General features: G+C 30.7%; 2 protein-coding genes across 2 annotated transcripts; both read left to right on the forward strand.

Moving 5' to 3' along the window:
* The first annotated feature begins 613 nt into the window (after nt 1-613).
* On the forward strand, nt 614-3,401 carry LOC114418243 (NAC domain-containing protein 92-like). The gene is made up of 5 exons (XM_028383489.1): nt 614-910; nt 995-1,278; nt 1,805-1,951; nt 2,050-2,400; nt 2,678-3,401. Exons 1-5 carry the CDS (start codon nt 760-762, stop codon nt 2,960-2,962), a joined length of 1,218 nt encoding a protein of 405 aa, XP_028239290.1. The 5' UTR covers nt 614-759; the 3' UTR covers nt 2,963-3,401.
* A 12,769-nt stretch (nt 3,402-16,170) lies between these two features.
* Nucleotides 16,171-17,649, forward strand: LOC114418245. The gene is made up of 3 exons (XM_028383492.1): nt 16,171-16,287; nt 16,814-16,960; nt 17,057-17,649. Exons 2-3 carry the CDS (start codon nt 16,838-16,840, stop codon nt 17,285-17,287), a joined length of 354 nt encoding a protein of 117 aa, XP_028239293.1. The 5' UTR covers nt 16,171-16,287; nt 16,814-16,837; the 3' UTR covers nt 17,288-17,649.
* Nucleotides 17,650-18,442: the final 793 nt, after the last annotated feature.

Below are 18,442 nucleotides of genomic sequence, written 5' to 3' on the forward strand. Positions count from 1 at the left end.
TTATTACTATCCCTAGCAATGAAATGTTACTAATTTAATTTTTTAAATTGAAAAATATAAATGCATGTCATCTTAGTTGAAATTATGGATAGTTGACCGTCTTGAACTAGTAACCAATAATATTGTAAGCAGATATTAGGATTATATTCAAATTTAAATTTGAGTGTACAATATATATATATATATATATATATATATATATATATATATTAATTAAGTGAATAAAAAATTTAAATTATCAACTAATTTATTTATAACTAAAATTTAAATTATAATAACTTATAACCAATTATTTTATGGTATCAATAGTCTCATCGTAGAATGTGTATTCAGTTTTTTTTAATATCTTTTAATTTTTACAATTTAATTTTTTTACATTTTATCTTTGTAAATTTTTTTCAATCATTACAAACTATGTTTATTTTACTTTTTTATATATTTTAAATAATATCTTTTTTCATTATTTGAACACTAAAAATATATTTAATGTGTGTTTTATAAAAACAAAACACGCACGGTTATGCAGAACAGAACAGGAAGAATTCCTATATATTTTATTTTTCCAACGATACCTTGTTTGCTAAGGAGTCAATGTCTTTGGCAATATAAATAAGAAGAGCGAATCCACAAGACGAACACAAACACTGAAAACACGCACTTTCTCCTTTCTTAGTTGCTACTTCTGCATCTCCCCTTCCCTTCTTTCATTCTTTGTCACAAAACTACAAAGTCACTGAGTTTAGTGCTTCGGCAAAACCAATGGATGATGATATTGTAGGACTCGGTTTTCGTCCAACAGAAGAAGAACTTGTGGACTTTTACCTCAAACACATGTTGCTCGGCAATGATCCCCGTGCCCACGTCATCCCTGTCATTGATCTTTGCGATGTGGAACCTTGGGATGTACCAGGTAATCTAAACACCCCTTTGTCCTTTTTCTTTCTCTTATCTTTACTTCCACTGATGTTTGATTCTTTCCTTGGGTTCAAAATAGTGATGTTAGCAAAATCATCATCAACTATACGATTTGGTGACCCAGATTGGTTTTTCTTCAGCCCTGTTGATTTCAAGTATTCAAGAAGTAAAAGGTTTAACAGGACAACCAAGTGTGGCTTCTGGAAACCCACTGGAGTAGACCGTGAAGTTAGGACCTTTGAGACCAACACTCTAATTGGGACTAAGAAAACTCTTGTTTTCTATAAAGGCCGTGTTTCCCGCGGTGTCAAGTCCATCTGGGTTATTCACGAATATCACGCTGTTACCTTTCATGAGAGCCAGGTTGGTTTGTTTTGTTCAAGAAACTTTAACACTCTTTGGAAATTATCTTTGTACTAGATTTTTATTTTGTCACTGTAGTATGTACTTTTTAGTTTTTAGGCTTTGGTGTTGTTTCCTATCCTGTTGGTTGTTCTTCTGACTTGAGAAGGTTGTTATTATTGAATCCTTCGTTTCAATCCCATGTTGGTCTTGCTTGATGACAAATGGACCATGGATATTTGGGCTTATAAAACTGACTTATGACCTTTTCTATACCGCTTTTTTGCTTATTTCAGTTTAGTAAGTTTTACTTGGAATTGGAACCTTATCAAAGCAAGATCTTTTCAGTTTATTCCAACGAGGTCATGGATAAAACTCTCATATGACTTATTTGATAAGTGATTAATTAAATCTTTTGTCTTGGTGGGCTCATCAGTTTTCATCAAAGGCTGTCAATTTCTTCTGTATACATTAACCTGATTTGTCTTGGCTTTTTATCTGAGTAAGCTGTATCAAATAAATGCCGATTATCTTCCAAATTTTGCAGAGGACTTTTGTTTTATGTCGCTTGATGAAGAAACCTGGGAAAACAACTGAAGGCGGAACTGATGCACTCATCTGTGATGAAGGGGAGCCCAGTAGACACATGATTTCTGTCTATGGAAATCAGGAAAAAGCAGAAGGAATTCCATCTGTAAGCTGAAGCATCCTTCATGGACATATTTTACACTCTGCCATGTGAAACATGCTGATAACTGATTCTTGTTTCATATTTTTTTTCTTTCTTTCCAGGGAAGTACTTGTATTGGAATGGAAACAATCCTTCAGGCAACCCCTCAGGCAGAGAAATACTTCTCTCCAATACACCAGAGTCAAACTGGTATTGAGGAAGAAGCATCTTTTTCAAGCTATCCATTTAACAATGCCTATTTTAGAAATGAAAACAACCCTATGCAGACTTCATTTGAAACTACAGAGGAAATGCAGACTTCATTTGAAATTACTGAGGAAGTTGAATTCCTAAACTCAATTTTAGTTGATGAGAGTTTTGTTATCGATAAAGAAAGTATGCATGTTTTTGTTAATAGCTCCACCCAATCAGAGTCATTGAGTGATACAGATGCAGAAGTTGTCTCTAAACTGGTAAAGATACGTTATCCAAAGTCCAAATAATATAGGGGAGTGTATCTCCATATGTTTCTGAACTGGCATTGGTTTTAAAGGTTAAAATTGCAGTGTGCATTGATGTGATGTGAATTTTGCCACATTTTTTGGCAATATTTAGTGATTTTCTCGTATAGATTCTAAACAGACACTGAAGTGAAATGTCTGGTTTGAGTTGAGTTTGATTTTTTGTTGTGATTCATGATCATGGTTTGAGTTGAATTCATTTGTTTATTTTCTTTTGAAATCATTACAGGATGGCAATACTGTGGATATTTCAACAGTGTGCCATGAATATCCTAATTCAGATGAATACCATTCATCAAAAAGGTTTAAATCATCACATGATGTTGTCCATGGTGGCATATGTTTTCCATCTTCTAATCCTGAAGCAAAACAAGAAACAAAGGAAAGCATGTTTCAAGATGACTTGTGGGGATTGGAAACATCCTCTTGTGAGTCAACTGCAGACAAACCTTTGAAGATTAGTTGCATTGAAATTTCTAGTTCTCCTTCCACTTCATGGAGATGGGAAAATTAATATCAACAGACTGGACAACTTCATATGATGGGAACTAAGATCCTAGTTAGCTCCATTAATGGATCGGTGGTAGTTAATTATTATAAGTAAATGTTATAAAAAATGACTGATCTCTAATAGCAAGTCTATTAGAAAACTGTTCTATGCTAGAAACTGCATGATGACAATTATGCATAGAAAATACTACATTTATTAGCAGTTATGTATTACGATTTAGGAGTACATGTGATAGGAGGCTGGCCCAAGCATACCACTCACATGCCTCTTAGGTTTAAAAACTATATTTAATTTGGACTTAAGTTGTTATTTCCCTAAAATGGCCCAGCTATATCGGACATTTCTTTGTAGTCCACTTTATGCTAGGTCTTAGTTTGTATTTAAAAGGGTACTGTTGCTTTGAATCATTATGAATGGAAAATATGATGTTCAATTTATCTTCTTTTAGCTCTTTAATGGTAATTTTCTAGGGTATTTGCAGTAGGTAGATATTTTCTTCCTAACAACACGTCTAATAGAAAATCTACCCAAAGGCAATTCTGTATTAGAAAGCAAGATGTCAGTTATGCATGAAAATAGTCTAAGCACTGACATACATGATAAATTTATTGATTTATACAATCATTATCTTAAATTCATATTTTATTATGATTTTTTATTTGTCAAAAATTTAAAAATTGTATAGAAATTAAAATCTAGAAAATAACCACCGGTAATTATGTATTAAGAGTATATATATGATAGTAGAATTGTAATTAGGAAGTGTGTAGTTATTTGCTGTTTGTGGACAGAGAATGCTTTCTAAAAGAGGCTTAAGTGTATTGTTGTATCATTATGTGTAATTTTACAGTTATATTTCATTAGTTTTTGGAGAGTGGGCAGGAAGCCTAATTTTAAGATGAAGAATACAGTTATGTCCTCCTATAACTGAGCAAGGGATTGGTGAGACAGATGCTTTTATCTTAATCTTACTCAGCTGACCCTTTCTTAAGGATCACATTTTGTATTTTGTATATGTAATTAACTTTGAGCAGATTTTATACGATCAATAATATCAATGAGCCCTGGCCAATTTTTTTGGGCAAGGGTAGAATTTTTTTTTGAAGATCTGAGTTATAATAAGAAAAATTTTATTCATCCATCTGCTTTCTTTTCTATTCCACTTTTCTCTCTGTCTTTCTCTTCCTTTTTTTTTTTTTTTTTTATCACAATCCCTTCCACATCCATTACTTCCTCTTTTTACCTTTTTCATTTTCTATCTTTTATTCTCACCCAAATCCACCCTAAATTGGGGTTATGAATATCATAACTCTTATAATAAAAAAACATGCCAACAATAATATAGAAATCTTAATATTCAGGCTAGTATTTTCTTTCAACATGCAATTATAACAGGACATGCACACACACACGCATTATCTACTTTGACATGGATGAGAAGGCAAAGCCATAACAAACTACCATTAAAAAATAAACCCTAAGGATAAACAACAGAAACTTAAATCTTATAGTCGTCTACTTATCTTTTAATAGAATGAGTTTCCATGTTTTTTGGGACAGAAATTAGCAAGACTATATCAAACCAACATTAAAAAATGGACCCTAAGGACAAATACAATGACTTGGAATTGTAGACGTAACCAAAGAAAAAACTGACTCAAAATATTCGATATTTTGTCAGAAGTAAATGAAAAGGACAATGAATTCAATTGGTGGGGGCAACCAGCATAACTTGGGGAGCAAGTTGTAGTGTTTCATGGTGATGCAATAACACGATTATATATATATCCTTGAAAATGTTTATCCTTTCACTTGGTAAAGAAACTCAAAGATATAACAATGATATAGTTGTCAAAATAAGATCAGACTAATCGGTTTAACCAAGAATTAGTACAATGCCTAGTTCAGAGACTCTAAAAAGTTAGATGAGTTCATAATCAATGAGAATTGGTCATGAGTTATTGCTTTTCATTTTTTTTAATTTCAACTTTAATATAAAATATTTTAACGATAAATAAAAATACATATTTAATAAATATTTCAAATAGATAAAATTATTCTAACAATTGTTATTATTTTTTTATAAAAATATAATTTACTCATTTATATTAATTTATAATTTTTCATATCTTGATTTTTATAATTTTGTATCATATTAATTTATTATTTTTTGTTCTAAATATAAAATTATTATTGTTAATGGACATTACTGTATTTTAACAAACATAAACTCGAGTGAGTGTTGTGGTATTTTTTATTAGACTTTTATGTATATTTTGAATGTTAGGGACTTGTAAAAGGATGCTTATTTTAGTTTTTAATGTTATAAAGTTAAGTAATATTATATTTATTTAGTATTATTTCATAAGAAATTTAATTATTATTATTTCATTAATACCGGTTCAACCACGATTTAACGATTAAATCATTGAACTTTAAACCAATATTTTGACGAGTTCATTGATTGACTGGTACTAGCTTAGTAAATGAACCCAAATTTCAAGCAAGGACCATATTTTAAGACATGCTTTTTCATATCCGATAAATCGTCAATGATAAACGCAATCCAAAATGTGGTTAAAGCTAATTTTGTACAAGATCAATTTCAAATGAGAAAAAAAAAATTAAATCATCATCCATCATGCCAAAAAATAGCAATATCAATGTAATAATTAGTAATTTTAATTTGATTGTTAAAATTAAGAAAAAATATATTTGTAGTCCTTGAACTTTCGGTCAAACTTAGTCTTTGTCCTTGAACTTTCAAATTGATAAAATAAGTCCTTTAACTTTTCAAACTATGTGAATTTCGTCTTTCTTTGCTAATTTCTTTAGTGTATATGCTGACGTGACAAATGGTTAACGGACATTGTGATCTGGAACGTCATTTGAAATTTATTTCAATAACCACCAAAATGTGTAAATTTAATAAAAGAAAAATTGCAATCAACCACAATAGAATAAAGGAAATTTTCTTTAATTTGATTCCTCACCAAAATGAGTTCGACAGGGCCATTTCAATCTTCAATCAAAACTAGTGAAATTCAACTCAACAACATTGCGTTGTGAATGCTAAGAGCAGTACATCCAAATCCCTAAACAAATACCACAGAACAAATTAAAACCATGACGTTGAAGAAGAGCAATTTTTTGCAAATTAAAGAGGAATTAGAGCTGAAAAAAAATCATAATTGAGAAGAGATTAGAAGGATCACATTGTAAGCCACACAAAGCCTTAACTAGCGCACAACACCTTTGCTCAAGAATTTCATAATGACGAGATACATAAGGCAAAATTCACATGATCTTGCAATAATGCAACATGCATCTTTCTTATCATAAAAAACTACTAAACCAAATCTTGGAACATCATTCCTCATTCGTAACATGTTCAACAAAATCTTAGAAGACCTGTCCAACTTAAAAATATTGATTTCAAACTTCGAAGGAATTAATGTAAATAATTTTTTTAAAACAACCAAAATCAAAATTTGTTAATTTTGCATAGACTAAAAACAATGTTAAGTTTTTTCGCAGATTCTGACACACTACACCCGTTCCCACGGCACAACAAGTCGACGAGAGGGAAGAATAATTGAGTAGCTAGCATCAAATAAAAGTATTGAGTTCCGCAATGCTAGGAGCAGCAGTTAGCACTTGGAAGTTAGCATGACTGTACTTAAAACTTGAAAAGGATATCAAACTTTGTAATCATATACGCGTGCTTAGTAGTGGGGAGTATAACAAACGACCAAAAGAAAGCAAAAGATGCATATAAATTGACTAAAAACAATATTCTAGTCTTTTGTTGATTGAAGGATCAAGGAGTTGAAATGGTGGGCCAAGGAAGAAACTTGCGGCTCAAGACTAAAATAATAAATCACAAATCAAATGACTGGATCTCCAAATTTCATCTACAATCAGATTAACCTCAGAACCTGTGCATTTACTTTTTTTTATATAAAAAAAAAGATTGATTTTGTTGGCAGTTCCGGCTGTCGTTAAAATATTTAGATATCGATTTTGTGGCTGCTTATAAGTTTGTTTAAAGGTTATTTGTCTTCAGAAAAACCAACGTGTAGTTGTTTGCTAATGATGCCTAGTTTAAGTTAACCATAATTTGCTGTTTATTTCAACCGATTAGAGACTTATTAGTTTTTTATTTAAGCTCTTGCTATAAAGGTTCAAAGTGTGCAAAATTCAAGTTACAAATCTAGAATATATAATGTCAGTTTTTGCTCCTCTCTTCTTCTTTATACGTTATATAGTTGTCCTTTATATTATGTTTATATTTTTCTAACAGGTTTGAAAGGCATTAGTACTAGTCTTAGTGATAGATACTCGTGACAACTTATATATATTCATATAGAATGAGATGAGCCATGAGTGTTGTAGGCATGATTATTAAACTCTCGAGTTAACTCGTTAATTCTTATGAGTATACACGTTTACTTAGTCTTTCTGAGTGTGAGTATGAGTTGACTCTTGAGTAAATTCTTTTTTAGTAGACTTTGGATAGACTTTATAAACTCTAAGTAAACTTAGTATATTCTCGAATTTACTATCGAGTCAACTAGTTAAAAAAATTAGACGAAGATATAAGTAATTGTGAGTTGTTTTCTGTCTGTTTAGGATTTAACATACCTTTCATTTAATGTGTTATTCTCAAATACAAAAATACTCACCTTTAATAATATCAAACATTTGTTCTCTAATAACATCACATCCTAAATGGGAATGATCTACCACTACCATAACATCTGCAAGTTATTATCTAGTAGTGATGCATTACTAGACTTGGTTATTTAAGTATTGTAAAATTTATGATTTACTATTCTGCTTTATTATATTATTGAAATGTTTAATTAATATGTTATTTTTAGATATTTTATTTTTATTTTTATATGAAGTGGACTCTTACAGAGTTGAGTCTGCAAGTCGAGTCTTTAGAACTTTTACGAATTTATGTAAACTCTCGAGTTTGGTAACCTTAACTGTGGTGAAGACGATTCTAGAGGGGTTTAATTAAAAGCATTGCGTACTCCGCATTGAAACTATTTAGGAAAAATGCATTCAATCATTATAGTTTTTTTTGCTAATGGAAGCCCTTAACAAGGTTTTTTCTATCGCTTTCATTAATCCAATGCATAAATAGTTAAAAGATAACACATGGAATTGAGAACTAAAAATTGTGTCTTCCAAGTTGAATGGACGTTTAGATGAGCTATAACTAGTGGTAAACAAACACACATTAACAGTGATCAAAAGGAGAGGGGACAATTTATCACACGCAACACGCACACACATACACAATTAAAAAAACATATAAAAATTTAGAATTTAATTAAATTAATTTTATTCAAATTACTTAAATAAATTCACATGGGTAGAAGGATCACATTCGCTTTACTGTTACCAAATAAAACATATTAAAAACATCTCCGGTTCAAAACAAGACCATCCAAGTTTATAAAAGAACTCAAGTTAAGTAGTGAAATAAAATAAAGTAAAAAACATGTTTGAAACATAATGCAATTAAAACAGAAACGCATGCTCCAATGTCACATCCTATCAAAGCATTGTGTCTCAGCATCTTCTAGTACGAGATTCTTTAAAGTCACCTGCTCCTACGAACACAAGGTTCGAGATCATCACAGGATCCAAACACAAACAACACATAGGAAGTGAGTTATCACATTTCTAAATAAAATACAAATAAACAAAGACATAAGCAAAATACATTATAGAAATATTTATAACATAGTTCAACTTAATACAATCAGGTCACCTCACCACTTTATCATTTAAAATTCATTTTCAATCACCAATCACATTTCACATGAATCACATACTCGACTCAAGACGTAACAACATTCACCAATTTCATAATAAACAATTCATAGGTGTTATGCCACAATTATATTAAGACTAAAATTTATATGCAATATGGTATCATGTCAATGAAAAACAACACTAGAGCGCTTAAGAGTACATAACAAGACACGTCATACAATGAGTATGTCAGGTCACTTTTACTAAGTAAAATCATAAGGTGACCAATCAAGGTCACTCTATTTTGCGAGAATGCTCAAACCTCATGAGATCAACATAGACTTAGAAAAACAATCAAACCGAATATATTTACCCCTAAGGTCTAAACTCTGAAGAATCCATTAGAGTCTCAGCTTCCTGATTCGTTATTTTCTTGAAACTCTATTTATTTTTTAATAAAGTCTTTTTTAATTTATTTTATGAAAAATTAGGTATTACGGTTGGAATACAAGTGAGGTGAAATCCCACATCCGGTAAAAATGAAAAAGTTGAACACCATATAAGTGAGGAGAAGACCCATAAACCTGAGTCTCCAAGTTCTAGGTTAAGGTGTAGTGTCAAGTTTACTTAGGTGATTGCTCATGACCCATTAAGGTAAATCTCCTAAAGTGATTGTCTCCAGATTAACATAACACTATAGTAATCCTTAAAAGTTTTTAATCACCAAATTAGTAACGTCCTTTTGTGTCTCCACTTTAGTTCTCCATAAAGATAAATGTGGTGACATTTTTTTATCTTTGAGAGATTAATTTGGTGACATTTTAATAATTGGAAGACCAAATTAGTAAAATCTGTGATAATTCCCTATTGAAAATTGACAAGTCTAAACAAAAAATTTTATTTCATGAATTTTGAACAATTCTATTGAGATGAACTTTCTTATTTGTAGCTAATCTACTTGGGGGTGTTCTTAAAGCAGTGTCAAGTCATATATGCATGCCTTTACTAAAAATGGTTTGTTTCTGTTCATAACATGCTGTGCTGGTATGTAAATCAGGTTAATTGTTCAATATGTAGTCAGCATCAGGGGACATTTTCTTATCTAATAAAGATCTTCAAGCAAATCTTCACCAAAAATGATTAAAAATCAACATTATCTGGAATTCTAGTAAAAAGCTACCCCTTTTGTCCGATCAAAATATGCATGGCCAAGTACTTAATATACCTAATTAAAAAATATCACTTAATAGAACCTAACCTAAATCATTATTCAAAAGAAGGAAAAAGCAAGTAGATATGTAAATTTAAGCCATCCAAAGCTTCATTTATTTATTTAGCATTTTAGGATACAAAAGTCTGATACAATCTGTCAAACAAGCTGACATAGGCTGTGCACATTATGCAACAGTAGAATTGTACCTGCACATGGTTTACAAAGAAATATTTAAATTACACAGGGCATTGAGATTACCATTATTGAATTAATGACCATGAAAATGCTCACTTGCTGCTTAATTTAGATATTTCATTATGATAAGAAAGGTGCAGTAAGTTGCATCATTGTAGGACCATGTGAACTTTGCCTTGTGTATCTCATCATTTGAAATTCTTAAAATTCAGAAGCGGCAAGGAGCAATGAAATACATTTTATAGTAGCTTAAACAGTACCTTGGCCCTGATATAAGAGCAGTTCTGGCTGAATACTTTATGTACTATGAATGCCACTTTGCATGGCAGTCTTTCCTTACAAGAACAGAACTTCCAGATATATGCTTCCCATAGTGATTATAGAAAAGGAAATGGTGAGAATCAGTGGAGATTGCAGAGCCTGAACTGAAGAATTTGTCTGTATTAAGGACACTAGTTTGGATTGTGAGCAGGAAGCATCCTTTTTAAGGATCCCTCCCATTTGTATTTTGTGCCTGCTTGTTTTAGATTTTCATAGGATTGGTTATGATAAAAAATTGATTTTGAATCGTTGAATGTGATTGACATATATGTCCAAATTCATTTCAGCCATGAATTTACATTAGAACGTGTGCATGAGCTGTGAAATTGATCTTAATGTAAACTTGTGACCACTATTAGTTTATGGAATCATCTTTGAGCAGATTTTGTGAATGAAATTAACAATCCCTGGCCAATTTTTCAGTCAAGGGGAGAATACTTTATACAGATTTGAGCTGTAACATGAAATGTTTAACCATGATGTAGAAATCTAAATATTAAGGTTAATATTTCCTTTCAACATATGTGACTTTAATAGCATGCAAACACACACCACTTATCATCTTTGATATGAAGGAGAAAGGAAAGCCACTAATGTAACAGTACTGCTCCTTTTCCACTAGCTAGAAGGTAAAAGCAATTAAGATATGATCATGTTTGGTTTCGCTTCACTTTTGCCAAAATCAATTCATATTTCCAAGTTGGAGGAAAAATAAGAGTTGTTTCTAGTTTTCATGGTATCACTGTAATTCTGGATCTTTCACCATCAATCCAAACATACTTGAAGAAGAGTGAAATCAATTTATAACATTAAAGACATGTTATCGTTATTGCCTCAATTTTCTTCATTTTTTTTGTTGATGGATTCTCGTAATGGATGTTGCTCCTCTAAACTGAGAGATATACTTTAGAAAATAAAGTATACTCATAATTGTTGATTAGAAAATCAATAATAATAATAATTATAATAATAATAATGATGATGTCGTCATAATGAATTTTAGAGTTCCACATAAAAAAAACATCATCTAGTAGTATTTTAATAGCTAGAAATTCTGATCTTGTACTCATAGAACTGTTTATCCTTTGACAGAACGAATTTCCAATTTTTAGGGGACAAAAGTTGGTGGGGAGCACAACATATCACCGTTATAAAAATCACCTTAAGGATAAATACAATGACTTTGAAATGGTGGGGTCAATGAAGAAAATTGACTCAAAAGATTCGAAGTTCTGTTACAAGAACATGGAAAGGACAATGAGTAGTTCACAACTTGAAAAGTTGAAATGGTAAACTTGGGGAGCAAGTCTTACTGTTTCACAAATTCGTATTACCAACTTCAGAAATGATAACTGTTAGAATTGCTTTTGGAAAGTTCACAGTAAACTTGCATAAAATCTCACATTACATTTTATTTTTAATCAATAGGTAGTTTTCAAATTGTTAACATTTCACGTTAATTTGTGCATATTTTTTCGTAATAAGAAGAGGGCTAATAATACATTTTTAACTTAATTATTCTTTTTAACACATTACTTTATTGATCATAAATAATTGCATTAGACCAAGTTTAGATATTAACTTGTGTACCGGATAAAGTATCTGTTAGACCGACTGGATATTTGACACATTCAAATTAAACACATCTTTCAGTTACGTATTTATATATGTCGAATAGTACATATCGACTTCAGCATGTATGAACAATGAGAATAATTAAGAATCATGATGTGGTATGTCCACAGGCCTAACAAGTTTAGTATAAAAATGGGATAAAGGACTAATTTATTCTCGCCTACTCATTATATATCATAATAGCTCTGAGTCAAGCCTTCACTTGAGGGTCAGAATGTCTTTTACATGTACCTTACACTTTGCAACATACTCATACACCTGAATCAATAACAAATAAACAATCTTTCGACACAATAAAAAGACCCTTTAGCAAAAGGATTAATACCTAATCCATTTGCGATAGGAACAACTTGTCTTAAGTCTATAAACACTCACATATCCCTAAATAACAACAGTTGGATTGCAGTATCACTCGATACAGTGACAAATTATGAAATTTAATTTGCTATCTTTCTGTGTGTATGAGTGTCCACATGAGTGAATGTGTTTTACTGCACAGGGCTCTTCAATTTTTTTTTTTTTAAATGATGAAGAGTTTTTAATGTGATCCTTTTTCTTATTTTAATTAACCTTACTTTTATATCATCAATTACAAAGGTTGGTGTCTTACCTTGTTCACGCTACAGAGACCAATGGTGTGTAAAGCAAAAGCGTGTCCCAATAGAATTTAGAGTAAAGTATGTTTTGGGTTTTTTCTAATAAAAATTGAAAAATATGAATTTTTTTTATATTTTTTATATTATTTGATTCTTTTAAAATAAAACATATTTTTATTAGTTTTCAGTAATAATCCATTAGACATTAAGCTGACTAGACTTATAGACTTATAAGCGTAATGAATTACAAATAAATTAAATAATTTATGTCGATTAAAATTCTCTAAATAAATTAAAAAAAAAATTGACAGCTAAAAACTTTCAAAAATTATAATTTTTTTGTTACTTCTCGATAATTTCTCACACTTTATGGTAAATTAAGAAAAAGATGAAACAAACTAAATTTTAGTATCTTCTAAGTATGTTTGAAGGATAAATAGAAAAATAATTAAGTTTATTAATCATGTTAAGAATCTATTTAATGAAATTATCATTAAAAATCAATAAAAATATGTTTTATTTTGGAAAAATCAATTAATTCAAAAAATTCATAAGATAAAATTAAAGCTTTTCAAATTTTACAACAATTTCAAACATATTTAACCTAGAATTATTATATATATATATATATATATATATATATATATATATATATATATATATATATATTCTCTTTGCACCTGCTATGCCATCAGCTTAAATCAAGATAAATCAACAATTGTCAAAGGGTAAACTGGTGATGGAGCAGCTTAAAAATTCCAAAGATGACGAATTACGTATTGCGTCATGCTCATGCATTGCGCGTACTACGTAAACTAATATATACTCAGTCATAGTTTTTTAATTTCAACTTTTATTTATATAAAAATACAAAAAAAAATATTTTACTCACTTTATTAAGGAAATAAAAGTAAAAAAATTCTTAAATCAAATCAAAACATACCTCTTTTCTCTTATTTTAACGCGTCTATTATTTTCCTCATTTATTCCTTCTCTTTATTTTTAGAGTGAAGGTCCAAATTGGTCTTTTGAAGATGAAAAATAAAATTAATTATTTAGATTTTCAAGATTATAAAAATGAGATACCAGGATTTTTAGATAATTTATTTCATTTTTAATACATAATTAGCCCTAAGAAAGTGAATCCTATATCAATTTAATTCCAGACAAAATCATCAGTAATTTAACTTCTTGAAAATGGTAATTCAAATGAATAAAAAAAAAACTAATGTGTCCCTTGCTTAATGGTTAATTAATTAATTATTTGTTAAGGACCAAATTGTCTCCCACATTATTCGTCAGATCGAGACAAGTTTTTGCATTTATTTATTTTTAACTTAGCTTTCACCAATTCTCACGGCCCAAAAGGTGGAGTAGCTAACATGAAACTGCTGAGTTCATTAGTGCTAGAATCAGTTAGTACTTGAAAGTTTGCATGAGTGTACTATAATAATCTTGAAAAGGATATCAAAATTTGTAATCAAGTGCTTAGTAGTGGCGAGCATAACAAACCACCAAAAGAGAGCAAAAGATGCAGAGAAATGACTAAACAATACTATTTTTGTCGATGGAAAGAACAAGAAATTGAAATGGTGGGCCAAGGAAGAAACTTGGGGAACAAGGCTAAAATAATAAACCACAAACCAAAGTACTGCCTCTCAATATATATTTAATCTACAATCAGATTAATTAACCACGTAACCAAAGTACTGCCTACTCTAGAAATAGTTCGTAAAACAAGTCAAGTATTGCACTCTGGTAAAAATAAAATGCTAACATCAGTAAGAGTTGAATTATTTACATAGTAATTTATACAATAATATATATATATTAATTTCTTTTCATTATATCACTCATCCCGTTTCCATACTTTTCTCTTTTCTCATTATCATAAAAGTTAATTATTGTTGCAATTTGTTATATGAACAGCAGTATTCTTAATTCAGTAAAAAAAATATTCTTAATACAAATAATGTAATTATGAGATAAGTACAGCAATAAGTACATTAAAATGGAAATTCTATTCCAATTTCGTCATAGTTTGACATATATATTTACAAATATCTTTAATGAAAAAACTAAAAATGCTTAACAACTATATTTATCAATCGGCTCGAACACGACAGTGATCACGATATTGGAGTAAATATTAAACATGCACAGGAAATAATAATTATACAATTTTGTTATACTTAATTATTAGTCATACATGAAAGGACACATTTAAAGACTAACTTTTATAATTTCATACTTTTTTGCGAGTAAAATTTATACTGAGTGTCAATTTGAGGAGAAATTAATACTAGTAGGTAGTACATGATTATTACTATCCCTAGCAATGAAATGTTACTAATTTAATTTTTAAATTGAAAAATATAAATGCATGTCATCTTAGTTGAAATTATGGATAGTTGACCGTCTTGAACTAGTAACCAATAATATTGTAAGCAGATATTAGGATTATATTCAAATTTAAATTTGAGTGTACAATATATATATATATATATATATATATATATATATATATATATTAATTAAGTGAATAAAAAATTTAAATTATCAACTAATTTATTTATAACTAAATTTAAATTATAATAACTTTAACCAATTATTTTATGGTATCAATAGTCTCATCGTAGAATGTGTATTCAGTTTTTTTTAATATCTTTTAATTTTTACAATTTAATTTTTTTACATTTTATCTTTGTAAATTTTTTTCAATCATTACAAACTATGTTTATTTTACTTTTTTATATATTTTAAATAATATCTTTTTTCATTATTTGAACACTAAAAATATATTTAATGTGTGTTTTATAAAAACAAAACACGCACGGTTATGCAGAACAGAACAGGAAGAATCCTATATATTTTATTTTTCCAACGATACCTTGTTTGCTAAGGAGTCAATGTCTTTGGCAATATAAATAAGAAGAGCGAATCCACAAGACGAACACAAACACTGAAAACACGCACTTTCTCCTTTCTTAGTTGCTACTTCTGCATCTCCCCTTCCCTTCTTTCATTCTTTGTCACAAAACTACAAAGTCACTGAGTTTAGTGCTTCGGCAAAACCAATGGATGATGATATTGTAGGACTCGGGTTTTCGTCCAACAGAAGAAGAACTTGTGGACTTTTACCTCAAACACATGTTGCTCGGCAATGATCCCCGTGCCACGTCATCCCTGTCATTGATCTTTGCGATGTGGAACCTTGGGATGTACCAGGTAATCTAAACACCCCTTTGTCCTTTTTTCTTTCTCTTATCTTTACTTCCACTGATGTTTGATTCTTTCCTTGGGTTCAAAATAGTGATGTTAGCAAAATCATCATCAACTATACGATTTGGTGACCCAGATTGGTTTTCTTCAGCCCTGTTGATTTCAGTATTCAAGAAGTAAAAGGTTTAACAGGACAACCAAGTGTGGCTTCTGGAACCCACTGGAGTAGACCGGTGAAGTTAGGACCTTTGGAGACCAACACTCTAATTGGGACTAAGAAAACTCTTGTTTTCTATAAAGGCCGTGTTTCCCGCGGTGTCAAGTCCATCTGGGTTATTCACGAATATCACGCTGTTACCTTTCATGAGAGCCAGGTTGGTTTGTTTTGTTCAAGAAACTTTAACACTCTTTGGAAAATTATCTTTGTACTAGATTTTTATTTTGTCACTGTAGTATGTACTTTTTAGTTTTTAGGCTTTGGTGTTGTTTCCTATCCTGTTGGTTGTTCTCTGACTTGAGAAGGTTGTTATTATTGAATCCTTCGTTTCAATCCCATGTTGGTCTTGCTTGATGACAAATGGACCATGGATATTTGGGCTTATAAAAACTGACTTATGACCTTTTCTATACCGCTTTTTTGCTTATTTCAGTTTAGTAAGTTTTACTTGGAATTGGAACCTTATCAAAGCAAGATCTTTTCAGTTTATTCCAACGAGGTCATGGATAAAACTCTCATATGACTTATTTGATAAGTGATTAATTAAATCTTTTGTCTTGGTGGGCTCATCAGTTTTCATCAAAGGCTGTCAATTTCTTCTGTATACATTAACCTGATTGTCTTGGCTTTTTATCTGAGTAAGCTGTATCAAATAAATGCCGATTATCTTCCAAATTTTGCAGAGGACTTTTGTTTTATGTCGCTTGATGAAGAAACCTGGGAAAACAACTGAAGGCGGAACTGATGCACTCATCTGTGATGAAGGGGAGCCCAGTAGACACATGATTTCTGTCTATGGAAATCAGGAAAAAGCAGAAGGAATTCCATCTGTAAGCTGAAGCATCCTTCATGGACATATTTTACACTCTGCATGTGAAACATGCTGATAACTGATTCTGTTTCATATTTTTTTTCTTTCTTTCCAGGGAAGTACTTGTATTGGAATGGAAACAATCCTTCAGGCAACCCCTCAGGCAGAGAAATACTTCTCTCCAATACACCAGAGTCAAACTGGTATTGAGGAAGAAGCATCTTTTTCAAGCTATCCATTTAACAATGCCTATTTTAGAAATGAAAACAACCCTATGCAGACTTATTTGAAACTACAGAGGAAATGCAGACTTCATTTGAAATTACTGAGGAAGTTGAATTCCTAAACTCAATTTTAGTTGATGAGAGTTTTGTTATCGATAAAGAAAGTATGCATGTTTTTGTTAATAGCTCCACCCAATCAGAGTCATTGAGTGATACAGATGCAGAAGTTGTCTCTAAACTGGTAAAGATACGTTATCCAAAGTCCAAATAATATAGGGGAGTGTATCTCCATATGTTTCTGAACTGGCATTGGTTTTAAAGGTTAAAATTGCAGTGTGCATTGATGTGATGTGAATTTTGCCACATTTTTTGGCAATATTTAGTGATTTTCTCGTATAGATTCTAAACAGACACTGAAGTGAAATGTCTGGTTTGAGTTGAGTTTGATTTTTTGTTGTGATTCATGATCATGGTTTGAGTTGAATTCATTTGTTTATTTCTTTTGAAATCATTACAGGATGGCAATACTGTGGATATTTCAACAGTGTGCCATGAATATCCTAATTCAGATGAATACCATTCATCAAAAAGGTTTAAATCATCACATGATGTTGTCCATGGTGGCATATGTTTTCCATCTTCTAATCCTGAAGCAAAACAAGAAACAAAGGAAAGCATGTTTCAAGATGACTTGTGGGGATTGGAAACATCCTCTTGTGAGTCAACTGCAGACAAACCTTTGAAGATTAGTTGCATTGAAATTTCTAGTTCTCCTTCCACTTCATGGAGATGGGAAAATTAATATCAACAGACTGGACAACTTCATATGATGGGAACTAAGATCCTAGTTAGCTCCATTAATGGATCGGTGGTAGTTAATTATTATAAGTAAATGTTATAAAAAATGACTGATCTCTAATAGCAAGTCTATTAAAACTGTTCTATGCTAGAAACTGCATGATGACAATTATGCATAGAAATACATACATTTATTAGCAGTTATGTATTACGATTTAGGAGTACATGTGATAGGAGGCTGGCCCAAGCATACCACTCACATGCCTCTTAGGTTTAAAAACTATATTTAATTTGGACTTAAGTTGTTATTTCCCTAAAATGGCCCAGCTATATCGGACATTTCTTTGTATCCACTTTATGCTAGGTCTTAGTTTGTATTTAAAAGGGTACTGTTGCTTTGAATCATTATGAATGGAAAATATGATGTTCAATTTATCTTCTTTTAGCTCTTTAATGGTAATTTTCTAGGGTATTTGCAG

Source organism: Glycine soja, chromosome 7 (assembly GCF_004193775.1).
Source record: "Glycine soja cultivar W05 chromosome 7, ASM419377v2, whole genome shotgun sequence".
NCBI lineage: Eukaryota > Viridiplantae > Streptophyta > Magnoliopsida > Fabales > Fabaceae > Glycine > Glycine soja.